Source organism: Petromyzon marinus, chromosome 33, assembly GCF_048934315.1.
Source record: "Petromyzon marinus isolate PM22_M1 ecotype Great Lakes invasive population chromosome 33, UKy_Petmar_22M1.pri1.0, whole genome shotgun sequence".
NCBI classification, from domain to species: Eukaryota; Metazoa; Chordata; class Hyperoartia; order Petromyzontiformes; family Petromyzontidae; genus Petromyzon; species Petromyzon marinus.
The window spans coordinates 5,563,361-5,582,382 of NC_133699.1; the positions used below are offsets into that span (position 1 = coordinate 5,563,361).

At 44.6% G+C, this 19,022-nt stretch overlaps 1 protein-coding gene and 1 non-coding gene across 2 annotated transcripts; both read left to right on the forward strand.

The window, feature by feature from the left end:
• The first annotated feature begins 3,450 nt into the window (after window positions 1-3,450).
• Window positions 3,451-17,273, forward strand: WDR43 (WD repeat domain 43). The gene is made up of 18 exons (XM_032964954.2): window positions 3,451-3,718; window positions 4,393-4,527; window positions 5,735-5,856; window positions 6,173-6,293; window positions 6,412-6,551; window positions 7,355-7,454; window positions 7,630-7,694; window positions 8,311-8,476; window positions 8,598-8,684; window positions 9,609-9,764; window positions 11,021-11,155; window positions 12,288-12,374; window positions 13,184-13,215; window positions 14,120-14,183; window positions 14,623-14,736; window positions 15,154-15,223; window positions 16,092-16,147; window positions 16,543-17,273. Exons 1-18 carry the CDS (start codon window positions 3,527-3,529, stop codon window positions 16,654-16,656), a joined length of 1,956 nt encoding a protein of 651 aa, XP_032820845.2. The 5' UTR covers window positions 3,451-3,526; the 3' UTR covers window positions 16,657-17,273.
• Window positions 6,649-6,726, forward strand: LOC116948531 (small nucleolar RNA SNORD53/SNORD92). Its single transcript, XR_004403816.1, has one exon. It is a non-coding gene; the product is annotated as a small nucleolar RNA SNORD53/SNORD92 (small nucleolar RNA).
• Window positions 17,274-19,022: the final 1,749 nt, after the last annotated feature.

The following is a 19,022-nucleotide window of genomic DNA, read 5'->3' on the forward strand; positions in this document are numbered from 1 at the left end:
TGGCCAGCAGTAATCAGTATCGTGTCATCATATTTTTTTTTTACCCTGGAATGATCCAGGCCAGTGTCCAAGAATGGAACCCTGTGGAACCCTTTTGTTATCTTAACACTGTTTGACCTCCAACCATCTGTGAATAGTTTGGGTGCGAGAAAAGAGGTAATTTTGTCACCATTTTACTGCGTTTTCGGAAAAATCGAGGCAACTTAGTTTACTAAGCAGGTGTTGTGGTCTACTGTATCAAAAGCTTTGGACAGGTCTAGAAAAAGACAGACACAGTACTGCTTATTATCAAGGCTACTGTAAATGTGATTCAGAGAGTCTAATGCAGCAGATGTGGTACTGTATTTTTTTCGGAACCCAGATTGTTTTAGATGTAGTAGATTGTTGGTGGACAGGAAACTGCTAATTTGGTAGGTCAATAACTTTTCAAAATTTTTCATCAACGGGGACAAAATTGAGATAGGTCAGTAGTTATTTGGATCATCTTTAGGGCCCCCTTTGTGAAGTGGACGGACATAGGAATGTTTCCATTCTAGAGGAACTGATGCTTCTTTGATGGGCAGGTTGAAAATATGGGCTATAGATTTGTATATTAGGTGACCAACAGTTAGCAGAGCAAAGACAGGAATACTATCTGCTCCGGTAGAGGAGGACCCTTTGAGGTAGGAGAGTTGTTTCAGAACATTACTTTCGTGGATTGGCTGGAAACTAAATTCGTTTAATGTTTGGACAGGGGTTTCGGAATTTGCATGAGCAGGGGTGACTCCCAATACATTATCAAAAAGATTACCAGCTTCAGAAAAATGAAGGTTAAAATTGTCAACTATTTTTTTGGGATCTGAAAAATATTCCCCATTTCGGTTAAGCTCAAAGGGCAGATTGTCTGTTTTGGATGACTTTTCGATACATTTGATTGTTTTCCAGAAAATCCTGGCATTTCCATGTGATTCCAGGAGAGTGGAGGAAAAGTAGGCATTTTTTGCATGCCGTATTTTTTTGACGCATCTATTCCTTAAAATCCTGTATTCTAGCCAGTCATTGACCAAATTACTTTTCTGAGCACATGCCCAAGCCTTGTCCCTAGTTTTCATGAGCATTGTAATCAAAGGATCAAACCATGGTGGGCGGTTGCCTTTAGTTTTAAATCTAACCAACGGAGCATGTTTGTTAAGAATTTGGAGAAACGTGTACCTGAAGGTCTCCCAAGCCATAGTCAGGTTGGGGATATCATGGACCTTGTCAATATCTGAGTGAAGCACATCATTAGCAAATGCCTGAGTGCTGAAGTGTCTCATAGAGTGCTTCTCAACCAATTTAGGGGGGGCTTTGGGTCTGGCTGATGATCTCACACCAAAAATGAAGGAGTGATCACTACGGTTATTACCCAAAACAGTCAGTGTGAAATTGTGAGGGGCATTTGTCATAGGATGTCAAGCAGAGATGACTGTCCCGGATATTTTAGTTTGGGTCTTGTGGGGACATTTATTAATTGAAACAGGTTAAATGCATCTATAAAATCTGTGGCCACGGCCGGCGGGTTTAGCCAATTCCAATTTAGATCACCCACTAAAACTATTTCATCTTAGGGAGGCCCCCAAAAAGCTCTCTCAGTGCAGATGCAGCTTCAACATCCTTCCCACTAGGCGGTCCATAGCAGCACACTACCAATATCTGTTGATTTTTTGGAAGAGTTATTCTGAGAGCCAAACCTTCAAAGCAACATTTTTTAAACAAGGAGTGAGCTGGTGAACATGCAATAGTATTACGAACATAGATGGCAATTCCACCTCCTTTAGATCCTCGGTCAAGCCGAAAAAGGTTGTAGTTGTCAATCGTAATCTCCAAGTCATTGACGGCAGGAGTGAGAAATGTTTCTGTTAGGCAAAAAATGTCCGGGTCAAGATTTGCCACTTCTAGTTTGAGTTGACTTAATTTAATCACAAGCCCTCTGATGTTGACATATAGAACACCAACACCTTTCCTGCCAGAAAAATCTATAGAATTATACGAGTTCTTTATATTTGGGCCAGGATGAAGCTCAATACCACCCAGAAATATCAAAAGTAGAATTAATAGTTTGCACAAGTATTTTCTGTGAAAGGATGAAGAGCGGTGAACCTTGGACGAATAGCAGCAGCTCGCAGATGGTGTTATTTTTAAGAGCAGAATGAAGTTTGGAAGGAGTGCTGGTGAAGTAATGGGACAAAGATAGGGTTTAAAAGGATACAATGATGGAGTGTAGAAGTGTCTATGAGCTGTTTCATTTGCAGGCGTAGTGGCAAATCGAGCAACAAGTATGGACGCAAAGTAACGAGGGTAGCCGTTTGTAGAGTTGAGTGTGGCACTGGATATGGCCGGGAACGACAGCAGTATGATACACAGCGGGATAATTGCCATCTTTAAGATAACAAAGATCCACAACAGTCAAACACACAGGTGAAAAACGTACAGGTAGGCCGAGCGCGAGTAATGTCTTGCCGCACTCGTCGCACCGTGTACGGCTTCTCGCCCGTGTGCTCGAGTTTGTGGCGGCGGTCAGCTCCAGGTCACGAAGTTGACTAGCCGTTCAAGTTCTTGCTGTTTGTAAGCACACCTTTGGTGCGTTGCTATTTCTCTACGCTAGCGTGCATGTGACCTAACATGTCACTCTTCTTTTTTTTCAAGGAGCATCTTCGCGAACAGGGCAATCACCTGATCAAGCAGGTGAAGGGTTAGATCGCGTAAATATAAAAATGTGTCGTTAAAACCCGCCACCACCCGACACAGCCAACTAGTAAGGGTTGTCACGTAAACAGAACGTGGCCAATTTGTCACTAGGACAGCACACCGGTGTGTTGGAGAGCCAAGCCACAACATTTACACCACTGCCAACGCAGCAGCAGCAGCATCCCCAAGTCGTTTCATTTTTTTTAAAGTCAAACTTCTTACACGGAATGTCGGAAGATGTCTTCCGGAAGAAACTTCTGAGAGAATCTAGTTGGCTGTGTCGGGTGGTGGCGGGTTTTAACGACACATATTTACGCGATCGAACCCAAAAAAAAAACTCAATTATGGATGATATTGGTCGCGAAAGCCTACATGTTAAACATACACGCTGAGAACCCTACATCTGCCAGCGAACATCTTTCGACATTCCGCTCACCATTCATGACAAGTTGCCGGGTGTCTTTTAAATCGTTTGGAGCTCCCATTGCCTGGACCCTTATCACATTGCCCCGACCCCTATCTTATTGCCCCGACCCTTATCACATTGCCCCGACCCCTATCCCATTGCCCCGACCCTACCCTCTAATTACCCCGCCCCCTTTTCCATTGCCCCGCCCCCTTTCATATTGCCCCCCCCCTTTCCCATTGTCCTGCCCCCCACTCTCCCATTAGCCTCGCCCCTCTTCCATTTCCCCTCACTAAGCCCGCCCCCTCTGCATTAACCCGCCCCCCCCCACCTTTCCTCCCCCTCAACTTCCGGCTCCCGTCGTGCTTAGCCGCACATGCGCCTCGGCCCCAACACGTGGAAGAAGGAGAAGCAATGGCGGCGTCGGCGGTGGCGGTGTGCGCCTACTCCTCGGACCCCGCGAAATGCTTTGCCGTCGCGTCGCCCGATGGCCGCGTGTACGTGTGGGACGCGAGTAGCGGCGCTCTTCGGCACGAGTACGCGCCCAGCTCGCATCTGAGCGCCACGTGCAGCTGCCTAAGTTGGGGCCCTCCCAGAAAGTGCAAGGTAGGCCTCACGCGGTGGCTTCGGGCCTACGGCGTGGGACTGGCGATCTAGCGGGGGAAAGTCGCGTGCCAACCCCGCGAAGTGACTATCCGAGGGCGGTACCCCCTCCACTTTATCGGGGCTCAGACACGTGTTTGCTGGAATGGTCTGAAAGCTCTTGCGTTAGTGCTAGTTATAACACAATACTGTTAAACGTTTTAAACACTGAATGTCAAAAGTACGTGCTGTAGTAGGAGTGGCTAAAAATTTTGGCCATTTGCTTACTGTCTACCTAGAAAATGAAAGCCATTTCTCGCAACGTGAACACGTTCACATAATATTTAAAACTATATTTATAGTTGGTTTTAAGACACTGTGAAGGCGATGAGTTGTTTTCATTTGTGCCTTTGCACAAATGCCTATGTACATTATGTTTTAATGGGCCGGTCACGCTGACGTAATTAACATTTCTAGGCGACGCGTTTTACCAAACGCCGCAGTTTGTGGTTAATGCAGCAGCAATAAAAAAAAACAAATGAATTAATGCAATTAAGCGAGACACGATGGTAACTTGACATTCAGTGGTTGGAGGAGGGCACGGTCAATTGGTTCGTGGGATTGCCCACGTGGGGCTGTTACTGCTATCGCCCGGGCCGTGCAAATTGTACATGTTCGCACACCTCGTGTTGCACCAGGATGCGCCGCAGAGGAAAAAGCGGCGATCGGAGACGACGGGCAGGCTTGCCGAGCTGGACCTGCTGGCTATGGGCACAGCCGTGGGCAGCGTGCTGCTTTACAGCACCGTCAAGGGGGAACTACACAGCAAGTTGGTGAGTTTTTTTTTCTTCCACGAGGCTGCTAGCTTGGGATGCCTCGTGGTTGATGAGGCTACGACCAAATCACTGGGAATGTTTGCGAAGCAGATTGGAGCCGGGTTAGTACTTGAATGATCGACCACCATAACAGGTGCTATGGCCTTCCATTGCTACGCTGTGGGCAGTAGACTCCAGCAGAATCATTATCCTGTATTGATATGCTCCCACGTCAATGCTTTATCGCTTTACCACTGACTTCAACCAGCGTGATGAAGTGTGGTTATATAAATCCTGCATCCCACATGGCTTCGGGAGGCCATTGTCCAGCACTGGATTGACAGCTGTGTATGTTAAAAATTGAGTTAATATCACTCGGTTGCCCTCTTTAAGAGTTGGTATTCTTAAAAATTTCATGAATTTTGCAATACTCCTTAATTGCATTTTTGTTATCTAGGTTTCTAGTACCTTTCGAAGGCGCTTTACAGCAGTTATTCAATTGTGCACAGGATGATATGAATTTGAAATGAAGAATTTGGTTATTGTGCCCAAACATCCCATTTCAAAATCACCACACATCCACCAAATGACGTAGTTTAAATGCATCACAGGGTTTTACTAGATAATGGAGGCTGCTCACGACAATCTTACATAACTGCCAAGTGCTCCGGTCTTCCACTTCTCACATTCCGTTGTCTCATGCGATTCATGGTGCGATGCCGGCTGCATTAAGATGCAAGTACGATGACCACCTTGTTGGTTTTTGCTCCCCTGAAAACCATGATGACATCTTTACCTTGGCTGTGTCTGAGCTGATATGTTGTTGATGTGTGGTACATTATTACTGTACCGTTTTTTAAATCACAAAATCACCTGCAGGCCTTTGTAATTCTCTCTTTCTATTAAGGCCTCCCAACGTTGCTGAGAGGGTTGTTTGAGTGTAAAAAAAAATGTGGGTATAACGTATGCAGGATAGGGGAGGAACATTTAATGAAACAGCATTGGAGTGGTCTTCACAAATTGGGCAAACAAGAGGAATATCTAAGAACAGATGGTGGGATTCTGTCTGGACAAATATTAAAGGTAGTATATCTACTGTGCAGAAGCTGCGGGACCTGAAAGGGGGTAAAAAAACGTTGGTGAGGTATGGAAATGTCATCAATGGCTTTGGCCACAAAGACGTCGTGATCTCGTACATTTAGTGATATTGTTTGGTCCCTGGTAGGATGGCGGGCATGACGGTCGAGTGAACTGCGTGCAGTGGCACCCGGAGACAGACTCGCTGTACAGCTGCTCTGACGACCAGCACATAGTGGAATGGAGCGTTGTCTCGGCAAAAGTCAAGTGGTGAGCCGATTTTGCTGCTTTCTTACGCTTCACCTATTGCCAAGTCCACCTTCAGGGTCTGTTCAAGGTGGTATAAGTCAACATATTAGCACTACATTTGTGAGAGTGGTGTCTATATATGGATGCTTGCGTGGTGACCTGCAATTTGTATGGTGGGGAGTTTATCAGCGCTGTTTATGTCGAGGTTGATGAGTGAGCCAGTGGATGACTTCAGGAGTAGCCGGGTGAATAGTTTAAATACAGGCATTCAGTGAAACGAAATTGCATTTAAACTTTGACTAGACATAAAATTTGCTTAACTTTTCTCTTTCGCCAGCAAATGGAAAGGGGACAAAGGAGGCGTGAGCTCGTTGTGTTTGAGTCCTGATGGAAAACGCCTAATCTCTGCTGGTCGAGCAATCAAACTGTGGGATCTGGAGACGAAGAAATTACTCAGGGTAAGGTGGTGCACTCTTATTCATGCTGCAAACCAATCTAGTTTCACTGATGCAAACTAAACGTTAAATAATTCATTGCTAATTTGCACTTTCCTTCTGTTCATATTCACATTTGCAGAAGTTCACTGGTCATGCCACGACAGTGTCCTTAATGATGTTCGCCACCACGCATCCACCAAATGACATCGAGGCATTCGACGGCATAACGGGTCTCTACTTCGTCACGGGGGCAGCTCACGACAGATTCCTAAATGTCTGGTAAGTGTCAGAGCCCCTCCCACTTATAATATTCCTTTTTCCTGTGCTATTAACCCTAACTTTAGAAGGTGCGATGCTGACCACTTGAGTGATGCAAGTACGGTGATGATTAACCTTCTGGTTTCGCTTCCCTGAGATGCATGATGACACCTTTACCTTGGCTGTGTCTGAGTACTTGCTCACATTTTGCTTGTTTTTGTCCGTTATTGTACCCTTTTACTAATAAGTTTCAAAATAACCTGGATGCCTTTGGCTATGTTATAAAAACCTCTTTCCATGCCATTTGTAACATTTTATCAAGCGGTAAATGCTCTTTCATTATGCAAGTGTTGATTGGTGTTGCAGTGACGAGGATTACATTGCACACAATTATAATTTGGCAACTACTACAGGAATAGAGCTGTGGAGCGGCGATTTGCCAATTTCGCTAATAACCCAGCGACCTGTTAAATTTCTAATGGGTGGTATCTGAACCAGTCTTGGACTCTCCCCCACCCCCTTCACCAACCTGCACTCAGCAGCATGGTATGGTCAACAACCTCCACACCCGATACTGTGTAGCTAGGCCTTCATGTAGTAGTGGATTGACAAGGAGATTTAAATACCTATTTTTAACTTCTGTAATATCTACAACCTAATTTAAAATTCTGCTCTTCCTGCACATGTCTTTGCTTGTTAAACTTACCCCTTTTGAGAAGATGCATTATTCTCTTGGCTCATGGATAATACATACTTGCATGTGTCGCACAAAAAAAGGCCGTGCATGCCGCGATGTTCACTTGCCCTCTACGTCTTGATTGTAGGCAAGTGAAGGACGACAACAAGAAGACGCCCGCCGTTGCTCTGATTCTCACCGACGAGCCTACCTACGTGGACCTGGTGCGGCCTGAAAAAAGTGACGAGGTGAGATTGTGTGTTGCCGGCAGGGGATCGGTGCATACTCACAACAGCAGGCAGCTGCAACTGCCAGTGCTGCTGCCTGTAAATATTTTACTGTGACAACATGACACGGTCAGTTCTGATTTGTGTTATTCCTTGCAAAAGTAATATTAAACATGTTCTTCTTTGCTACTTACAGCCTATGAAGGTTGTCGTGCTGTGCAATGATGGAAAACTTCATATATTTGAATATATCCTCAATGGGTAAGTACTCGTGACAATTATGAACACCTCATGAATTTATACAGAGGCCTGTCCATTCCCAAACTCTTTTGCATGGCAATGACAGAGTTTTTAACTCTACGTTGAGTTGGTAAGTTCTATAATGGCATCTGTGGTGACCAAAATCCATTTGTACCTCCTGCAAAAGCACGTGTTTGGCAATGGTCGGTGATGCGAGTGATGGATTGCATTCAAATAGAGACCCATAGACTCGATGCCATACTATGCATGTTATGCGAGTGATGCATTGCACATGAGTGCAGTCACAATTGAGCGACTTGAATTTTCCAAATGGAGTAGGTAGCCGTACCTGCCATGTGTAATTCTGACATGGTTATGTGCATCCAAGTGTCTTTGCAACAAGGACACCAGGTGGTAGTTCCTTGGACGTTCAAATGGGTCTGGTTTGGAACATTTCATGATGCCCATCTATCTTAATGTCTCGCCTCCAGCTATCTATGCGTTTCCCTGCTAACAAAAGCATGGCGGTAGGGGTCCACTTATCCGTTCACGTTTATCTCTTTCGGGTTGCCCAACGAGACCAGAATTAAACTCCTCCGCTCTTCCACTTGTCTTTTGCCTGCCGCCATTTCGCCAGTACGTGCAAGAAACCCTTGAAGCCCCGCTGCTCGCTGCAGCTGGTCACGCAAGGCAAAGACGAGACCCCGAGGCCCTTGCCTGTCCTTGCCGCTGCGTTCTGCGCTGACCAGTGCTCCCTCATGCTGGCGTACGGCCCAAGCATCCGCCCAGTGCTGGAGCGCGTGGTGAGTTCCACGCTCCCACATCACGTCACCCGGAAACTGCGTGCACCGAGCAAGATGATTTTTGTTTATATATCCATCTTTATTTTTTTTTATCACTTGTCACGGTTTCTTTCCTACGCAGGCAATCGACAAGTCTGAGAGCATGGTGTGCCTCGTCAGAGATGAGCCGACGAGCCTGGCGATAAAGATGGAAACCAAAGTCACGAAGGTCCGTTCAGTCACGCTCATAAGTTGTGATTATTATAATTTTGCAAAACTGCTCTTAGGCTAGATTCGTCTGTGCCGCAGCGCATTCGTGATCGCCTTGCGCTCTAAACAAATGCGTAAATACAAATGTGTTAAAAAGTGATTGAAGTTCTAGTGGGTGAATGCTCGTATACGGATGGGCAGGGAGACTGGGTGCTTCCAGCCTTCACAGGACGCCCCTGTCGTGGTCGCCTGTTTGTTTTAAGGAAGCGAAAGCGAAGCGCAGCCCGGAACACGGTTCGGCCTGAAATATTCACTTTCTCGCCGACTGCTGTCAGGCTGGCACAGCCATGGTTTACCACTCTGGACAACCCCCAGTATCTTTGTTGTTGAAATTGATTTTCATCCGACTATTTTTAAGGGACCATATAAGAGGCAGGCGGCGATGCCATTAGAAGGATGTAAGAAAAAGATGAGGATTCTGGACTCGTACAATCTATCAGATTATGCACTTGTTAAACAACCAGTGGGAGTAAACTAATGAATATTAACCTGAATATAAGTGGGGAGAGAATGCATTAATCAATTGTTTTAAACCCATCAGCCATTAGGCCTTCAAGACGATTGCTTAATGAGTCAAACTAATCTCCAGTTTTGCATTTCTGGGCCCCATGAGCTGTCAGGCTTTTAACTACAGTTAGCATATGTGATTGACACGAGCCAGCCATTTTTGCTATGGGCCCGTCACTGTAAAATATCGTTGTTCTATAAGAACTCATCAGGATCATGGGTAGCTTTTAAATAAACAAAATTGAGTTTTGTGAATGCTTCAGACTGAGCAGTGTAGCATAATGAGACTCATTAATTTCATGATCATAGTGGGAGTGGTGGCGATGAGTGGCTGTGGTGATGAACGTGTGGTGGTGGTGGCGGCGTCCGCATACAGACCAAGACCCCCCTGGTGCCTGGGAAGGCCAAGGTGTTGGCGCCCGGTGTACCGGGCCACACGAGCACAGTTCAGGCTGTGGCGGTGCTGGAGAAGGCGGGGCGTGGCAAAAAGCGGAAAGGAGACCAGGGCACCGAGACGGCCACACCTGCAGAGGTAAATGGCGGGGCCCCCAGGGCACAAGGCCTTGTATATTGTTGTAACGTCTTCCCTGTCTATAATGTGGGGGGGGGGGGGGGGTGCTTACTGCACAAAAAAACTCTTTTCATTGCTCCATCTCCACAGTGCTTAGTGCGGAGGATGTTTCCTAAGGACCGTTTTTGTATTACGATTAAGACTTTTGCAATTGTGGTACAGTCGCTTGGTTTTAATTTAATCAACTCATTTGCTGGACAAGGGATAAGGAAGGCGTATTAATAGTATCTTGCTCTCAATGTTAAAAACAAATTCTTGTTTCAAGTTCATGTGCAACAGGCTGTTTGTCGAGACTTAAAATTTGAACATTGAAGTCGACGAGCTCTCCCAAATGACTTTGGATTCACCGCAAGCTGACCAGTGTTTCAGGCAGTAATACAATACCCCAATTTTATGATTTATAAATTCACTCCTTTCCTGAAAATAACATTGACTGGAGGAGTCCCCTGTTCTTTATGCATCGTTTGCAGTGTTTACGGGTTTGCTTTGACCACCTCGGGTGATCCGATTTTAATGAAGCACCGAGTATCATCACTCCCCTGGTAACGTGATCGCCTGTGTAATGACAGTCACTAGGGTTTCAGATTTTTCTGATCCACGCTTAGACCCAAGAGTCTTGACTGTTACGCTATTTTGTTTCGTTTGTCCAAATTCCATTTGTGTTTATTGGCATCATGAGGTGATAAAATATTTGTTTGCAACTCACAAAAAGCAGTGCTTCAGCCCCATGCCATAGAGAACTGATTCTGTGAGGTGACGAACTTGAACTGCTTCGGGAAGGTCCCCTTTGCTCTACGTGGATGATGCCAATTCAAAACGTGTTTCTGATGACATTAAAGTTGGACGCAGCAGCGGCTGCACGCCAGCAGTGGTAGCCGTGTCTTTGTTGGCTAGATTAGTTTCCTGCGATAAATTTCCACGTTATAAGCCATTTCGTTGAGCTATCATTGTTGGCGAGGTCGCTTCTGAAAAATAAGCTGATAGCTCAGTGGGTTTTATCTGGTAAAATAAAAAATATAGTTTGGTTTTATTCGCTTATAAGTGATTCGTTTGCCTTTCCTATACTCCTATCGTGTTTTTGTATTGTTGTCACGTTGTGATCCGCCCCTGCTTGGACATCTGTGAAAAAAAGAGCTTCAGAGCTCATTGCATTCCTCCAGAATCGACAAATATTCTCATTCTGAATTTCGCCTCTGTGACGCCTTTGGCGCCGCCAGTTGAGCCTGGAGGAGCGCTTGTCGACCATGCAGCTGGGCAAGGGCGGCAGGCGGCCGGGGGAGCAGCCGCAAGCGGACGGCTTCAGTGTCCTGCTCACGCAGGGTCTGGAGAGCAACGACAGCGACATCCTCAACGTGAGCAAGCCCGGCAACGGCCGCCCATCCCCCCCCTCCCCCACGGGCCCACGTGTCGATCGACGCTCACTGTTTTGCATAGGGTAGTCGATTTAAATTTGTAAATCGTAATGTTTTTTTTAATAAGGTTTATTTCAAACAAATTAATATGCAAAGGGCAAAAAATGTTAGGGGGGGCCAATCATTTGGCAGTCACAAGACATCTGGACCACCCTGTACAGTACAAATGTTACGTATCTGACCATCGCATATCGTCCGCCGTGAACAAATAACCTCCCTGCACCGGGCAGTGTGGCGTTTGTGTATTTGTTGTGAAACTCGCACGCAGGAATGTATTGTTAATATCGTGTAAATTCACTTAATTTAATCGGTTTGCACTTTGTGTTTGGTAAACCATCTGTGCATGGTGTAATCTTCGTTTTCAATATGATCCCGTATCTGGCCTTTTAACATACCCGCCTATACCTCGAGGTCCCCAGTGTCAGTCTGATAAGCGACGTACTGTGCGCCAAAGGTCGTCTGAGGTGCTTGAACGTTATCGCTAATGCTGTGTTCTTAACCGTAAATGTCGTTGAGCAACGGGGATGTGCAAGTGCAGCCGTGAAACAATTGGAAAGCGGAGCAAAAACAAGCGTGTGACGTGAGCAATCGAAAATATTTTTGAAAAATTAAATCAGTGGTCAGTGAAGCATTGTGGTTGGAATGTTGCACTCGTTGGGGTCATAGCACTCGGTGGTTTTAGTAACTTTGTTTAAAACAAATCAAAATAGGAAGAAAATTACAGCTTTGCGAGATGGAACGTGTAAAATATTTAGTGCAAAAGCGCAAGTGCTGTAGTAACCACTCTTAATGTAAAAGTAAAAAAAAACATTTCTCTGGAACACTGCCTATGCAAACACGCAAACCTTTGCAACGGTGCCATCTGGACATGTAAACAACATTTATATTTGAACATCTTGATGTACCATCAATCTTTTATTTCTTAATGAGCAAAATATTGGATCATGGTCAATATAAAAAAAATCCAGTATCCCCGATGGTTTTCCAAGTGGTTTTTAGGTGCGTATTGGTCTGCTAACGACTTGCCTACCGTTTGCGCCCGTTGACGGCCTCTTGTCACTCGGCCCTACAGAAAGTCCTGCAGACAAAGAACGAGATTGTGATCCGCAACACGGTGCAGCAGCTCGCCATCCACATGATCATGCCTCTGCTGCGAGTGGTGAGTTTACCCTTCCCGCCTGCCCCCATTAGTGGTTTGCTGTCGTGTTGTACAATTTCCTTGCAGTGCTGCGTTGTCAGTGGGGGAGCAGTGCAGTAAAATCTGTTGCACCGTACTATGCTGCAACATAGACAGGCCCTGACTTCACCAGACCGCATTGACCAGCGTGGTGCTGTTTTGTCAATTCGTCCTCGCAATCACGACCACTGATCCCCCCGTGCTGCCCCCCCCCGTCCCGTCCCAGCCTCGGTAATATTAATAAGGTCGCCAAGGCCACAATGCAGAGGTCACATGTCCCTCACCTCAAGTCAGCACGGTGTTAAGTTGTTTCAAGCTGTGTATTCAGGTGTTTTGTTTCAAGCATTCGTTTCACGTTGTGTATTCATGTGTTTTGTGCAAGTACGACATTTGTTTAATGTTAATTCGTACCGGGAAGTGGAGACTATGCACGATTATAATCCGGTACTTTGGAGGTGAGGTTTGGTGGATCACACAAATGTTGTCCAATTCCCTTCCCCTGGGCATCAAGCTGCCATACCCTAGCTCGCCCTGGAGAAAGCAGTACAGCAAGTGGATTAATCGCCATCTGTTCCAATCTGTATGGGGGGATAGTCGTGCCTCTTCAGACATGTGGGTATTCACTGGGTGCTCTGGGTTCCTCTCACTTGTATAAACGCTCATTAATTGGCTGCAAACATCTTTAGTGGAGAAATCCCATTTGCGCACCTCTGCAATCGATCCATTGCAGACAGTGTTATTTTGGTGTGGCTAAAACATTATTTGTGTGTGTCTGTTGCCCTTTGCTACAGCTAACAAAGAGAATACAGAGCCATCCATTCAGGTAAGCGTCTGCTTTTGCATTCTTCTGGTTGGGTTTTAAGGAAAGCAAGTGCACACACTGCCCCGTTAAAAAAGCCAAGGAAAAGGAATGATTTGCATTGGGGTGCTGGCAGGGGGCTAATAGGAGAGCAGTCAACATGTGCTGTGTACTACATGTACCGCCGGGTGAAATTGCCGTAGCTCCGGAAGCTACCATTTTAAATGTGTTGCACTCTTGTTGGTTAGAGCATTACAAATTACTTGTTACAATAATCATAACTTGATTATACAAACGCATCACATCAATGAATTAAACGGCCCTATCGTGATATATTTAATTGTATACATAATCGGTGACGTTTTTGGCATTGGGCCTTACCCATGAAGAGCCATAGCCCAAATGTGAGTTATTATGCATCGTTAAAAAACAAATACTGCCAACGCAGTTTGACGAAGAGATCATTGAAATGCATTGTTGGTCTGGAAAGTGAGTGTAATGTCATGTTTTATTCTGTTGCTTGTGATAAACCCTTTGTAATCTTGAACCTCTGTTAATCATTCTCACTTGTTTGCAAGTTCAAATTTCAAGTTTATTTTGTTTAACCAGGGTGAAAACTCAGACCAGGATAGGTGTCCTTTGCACGATTGACCTGTGGCATTAGTTGATCAGTAAGTAGGTGGTGATGATTGCTGCTGTGTATAACCCTAATCCAGTCATTTGTGAGCAATTTTCGAATTTAGCATAGTTGGACCCTGACGGGCGACTCGTAATAATCAGGGCGCCCTCTGGATTCAAGCTGCGCAAACCCCTCTGCAAACGGGCAGAGAAAATTTGATCCCACTCGGCTCTTGTCCGCCACACTGCGTTGTGTGCACATGCACTGGTTGATGACGTTCCACCGTCTCCGTGTGTCCTCTCCCCGTAGCGCTGTGATGGCCATGCGGTGGGTGAGGGCCGTGCTGACCATCCACGCGTCTTACTTGGCGGCGGTGAGTCCTTCGCTACTTTTACGGATGAAATGTGCCTTAAATGTTAAATATTTTATAAGCATGTAATACATTTGTAGAAGCCCCCAACTAAAATTATACAGAGTAATTGGAGAATCACATTTTATTTTCAAACTTCTCCAAGTCTCATACCAATCTAAATTTCCTTGTTACTCTCTGAAACAAATTTTGAGACGTCAAGTGGATCATTCGAAATCTCTGGAGTATCTCATGAATGGCTCACCCTGTATAAGTAGGTGTCTATGTTGTCTAGAGGTGTGCAAGTCATGTGGATGTTAGCTCCGATTTATCCACTGTTGCTTGTATTCAATTATATTTCATACGTTCTAATTTGGCTTTTAGTGGTGCTTTAGCAGGGTAAAGTGTGGGTATACATCTATGTTATTGGTATTTAAAGAGTATCCCGTGTGTGTGTATATAGATTCCGGATTTGGTGCAGCAGATGGCAGTGCTCTATCAGCTGATGGACAGCCGAATCCGCGTTCACCAGAGGCTTGCGCAGATGAGCGGCAAGCTCTGCCTCATGATGAGCCAGGTGATGATGCCATAGCATCCTTCCCCCCGCATCTTTTTGTTGTCCTTCCCTGCACCTCCGATTTGCACGGTTGACTACGTATAGTGAGAGAACTTCAGCATACGTACATAGCCTCGTTACGCTCTCTAACATGAATCTCTAACGATATTCCATGAGTATAAACACAGTTGAATAAAATACGTGGGAGATCCCAAAATGTACCTTCATCGCGGCAGTACAGGTCAGCAGCCTAACACTTGGAGGCTGTGTGAATTATTTATGGTTTTAACTGAACAGATACAGGTAAATGCAAGATTTGGCTGGGTTTGGAGAAACCGGGGTTTTGTAACTTTGCTCTACTTTTTACACGTCTTCCCCCCTCCCCCCAAATGTATACCCATAAGCTGCTTCCACAATACCAATTAATGTTTCTTTCAGCTGGACGTGGCAAGGAAAGCAAATATCGGGAGTGGTGTGCAGCAAACTGCCCAACTGGTCTATGAAGAAGGTACATTTGAATTCTCAGTTGGGCTTTGGTCTTCTGGTCTGACAGCTTAAACGACGGTGCAAGTTTATTAAAATCCCCCCTGCCGCTGTCCCACCCGAAAGTATAAACGTGAATGTTAGCCGGGTGGTGGTGGCGTACACCTTAAATAAATCCAGCACTGGAGGCGAGGGTTGGTGAATCGCACCAATGTGACGCTCCCTTACCATAGGTGTCAAGGAGGTGTGCCATACCCTGGCTCACCAGGAGAGAAGGATTTACAGGAAGTGGTCAATCGCCACCTGTTTCCATCTGTACGGGATAGTGTTGCCCCCTTGCGCATGTGGATTTTCTCCTAGGTGCTTCGGGTTTCTCTCACTTGCATAAACAAAACATTCATTGGCTCAAACCATCTGAAAAGAAAAACCCAATACAGGACCCTCCTAAAAAAAAGAGTCCCACTGCTCGCCTGGATGACTAAATACATTAAATTAAAGGTTGCATGTGGTGGGGTGAAGTGTTGGGATTACCAACTCTCTAAATATTTCCCTGGACAGCATGTAGGAGTAGGTTAAAATACCCTTTAGTGAAGGGCATTCTGGCAGCAGCGAGTTGGGGGCGGTGAGAAAGCAATTGCAGCGGCTACAACCACCACCGCTTATGCCCCTCTTGTGTAATGATTGAATTGTTCAGTGTAAGGGAAATGTATGGCTGTTGAAGGTGAACTTGTGTCCATGTGGCAGCGTGGTGTGGGGAAAGAACGGTGAAACACAGAATTTGTTGCCCTGCTCCGAATATGAAAAAACGTTGGGGCGGTTACAAACAGCTTGAGTAGCTTTGATTTTCCTCCGGAGGCATTAAAATGGTAACGGTTCTTTTGATTTGCTTTCAGAATCATCAGATGAGGAGGTGTCAGAAGATGAACTCATGGGAAAAGAGGAGGACTCTGTAAGTTGAAGATGGGTTTTCAGTGGCTGCATTTGTTAATACATGATAAAAATTTCATGACAATCACTTGATATTACTTCAATAATAATAAAAATAATAAACCAAATTACCATTGCAGATAGTATCTCGGCAATGTTGTCTTGGTTTTTCTCAGTATAAATGTGAAGCTACGTTAATGATAAAATACTGTTACGTTTTTCATGTGAACCATTATATTGTTGATATCACTGCTATATATTTCTAACAAGAGTGCGGTGACATCCTAGAAGTCGGGAATGGCAGCTTGTTGACTCTCTTAACTCGTTTGCAAAACTTTAAACTCATGTTGGACAGTCTGGGTTAGGAATAGCATCTTCCTTTAATGCACATTAATGCAAGATTGTCTTTGCCACTAGGACAACTGGGAGGAGATTGAGGAGCAAGAGGAAGGAGGAGACGACTCCGCCACCGAGATGAACGCCGTCGAAAAAGGAAAACATTCTGATGACGAAGTTGCCGAGAGTGATTGAAGAGCTTGAGCAGTAGTTGGGTTGACGATTGATGCACCAGTGAAAACGGACTCTACTTCAACATAATGAGAACCAACCCCCCCCCCTCCCCGATGTTGATGGAATTGTGGGTCCGATGGATGTTGGCACAAACTCTCGGACCTGCCGAGATTGAGTTAGACAATGAAGATGCCTCAACGTACAGAGTATTTTTATCTGCCCATATCTGCAAGGTTTCTAAATGCAGCATGCTTTTTAAACATTAAGGAATTATCGCTGCACACTGGGCTGCATACAATACCTACGCATCAATGGGGGCTATTGCTTTTCAGTAAGCAAGTAATGGATTGAGATGTCTAACTTTTTAAGGTTTTATGTTGCTTAAGTTTGACTTTGTAAAATCTGTACAGAGAATAAACAGTATGGAGCGTTGCATTCCCCAAGGTTTTATTTCCCCCCTCGGTCATCACATTTGTGGTTGCTTCAGTGACCTGCAAGGTAATTTTTGAAAGGTAGAAAGACCGTATCTTGTGTTTCACATACCTTACCTGACATGCAGCAGTTCAAAATAACTCGACGCATTTTCGGTGAACTTGAAAACGATGTTTTGAAATAAACACCGTCTTGCGCGCCTTAAATCTTGTGTCCAATTTTCCCTTTGTACCTGAAATGCTAACTAGCTTAAAAGGTCATGTTATTTATTATGAGCTGTACTTTTACAAGTGCATTATAAATGATAACCAGCGTATCAAAGTCCAGTAATATCTTCCAGGTTATACAGTTTCGCCTTTTAAAACTATTCTCAATGCTGAGAATAGGTTTCCCCCCTTTATATGGCAACAAAATAGGTTAAAATGTTAAAACACCAAACTGAAACCTTTTACAAGGAATCGTGTCTGCATTAACCACAATACTTGTGGTCAAAATGCAAACAAAACATACTCTGATAGTATATGCACAGGTGTGGCGTGGCGTCCTCTGGTCTAACACCGTTTGAGACGAGGCTCAAAAGAAAGCTGTCTGGTGTGGACCAATCAGCTTCAAGGACAATGCATATATTTTCAGTGTTTTTTGTTTGTATTCTGACCACAAGTATTGTGGTTAAAGCAGACATGATTCCTTGTAAAAGGTTTCAGTTTGTTTTAGCATCTAAATACCTGTATTGTTGCCAGAAAAAAGGGAAAAAAACTTTTAATATGATGGTACTGGCAAAGGAGGTCCCATGAAGTAATTGCATAGGAAACCTCGGTTCAAATGTCAATGTTTTACTTATAGGGTCTCTTTTTTACAGTATTCTAATTCCATAAAATGGCATGTCAGTGGTTTGATAACAAGGAAAATGTATCCACAGCACCATCCCAACATGCATGCAAGTTTATCCGAGTACGTTCAACGTGGAATATTAAAAATCTTCATTGACAAGGTGGGAACAAAATATCTCGCAATGTCCCAATTGGTTGATGCAATCAAAATAAAAGTCACTTCCGTGATACGAATTATTTCCCAGCGTCTGAAATGGCTGTCCAAAATCGGCCAGTGGCAATAATTGCGTTGAAATTAACGGTATGATCTTCAATTAAATTAGTAGTTCAGCTCACGACAATACCATGAAATTGCGTGTATGATTCGGCAATAAGCTGGGACAGTTAATTCTCAAACATAGGTTATTTTTTGCGAGTGTCCTCGGGCACCTATGAACTATGACATCGTGAAGGTGGGACCCCCCCCACCGCCTCTCTTTCCCCGGGAATCCAGGAGCCATGGTGACAGCGTTGAGGAAGTCCCTAAGTTCTGTTCGTCGCCTCCTGTCCAGCGGCACAAGTGGAGACGGGCGATACCTTAAAATGTTTTTTGTGCTAACCGATTGAGCAGGGAGTTTACGAAACTCTCCCCCCCCCTAGCCATTAGACCAGGGGTGGGGAACCTTTTTTCTGCCAAGGGCCATTTGGATATTTATATAACATCATTCGCGGGCCATACAAAATTATCAACTTAAATTTTTTTATTTAAAGCTTTCGTGACTGCAGTAATTCATATTCTTAGCTCTTTCGGTAAAGTCACGTTGAAGGGAAACAATAATAAAATATATAAAACAATACATTCATTCGACATTTCGACCATAACACAAACGGTCGTTATGGTCGAAACATCGTGAGAATTTTTATTGTTTTATATATATATTTTATTGTTTCCCTTCAACGTGACTTTACCGAAAGAGCTAAGAATAACTTTAAAAAGTATCCTGTTATATTTGGTCAAACGTTTAATTAACTCACCCCTAATGCGATGGCTGGAACTGCTTCTCTTTGGTGTGGCGTGTGATGATGTTAGCTGGTATTGATGTTAGCTCGTATTGATAATGTTGCTACTAGCAACTGCTTTTCCAG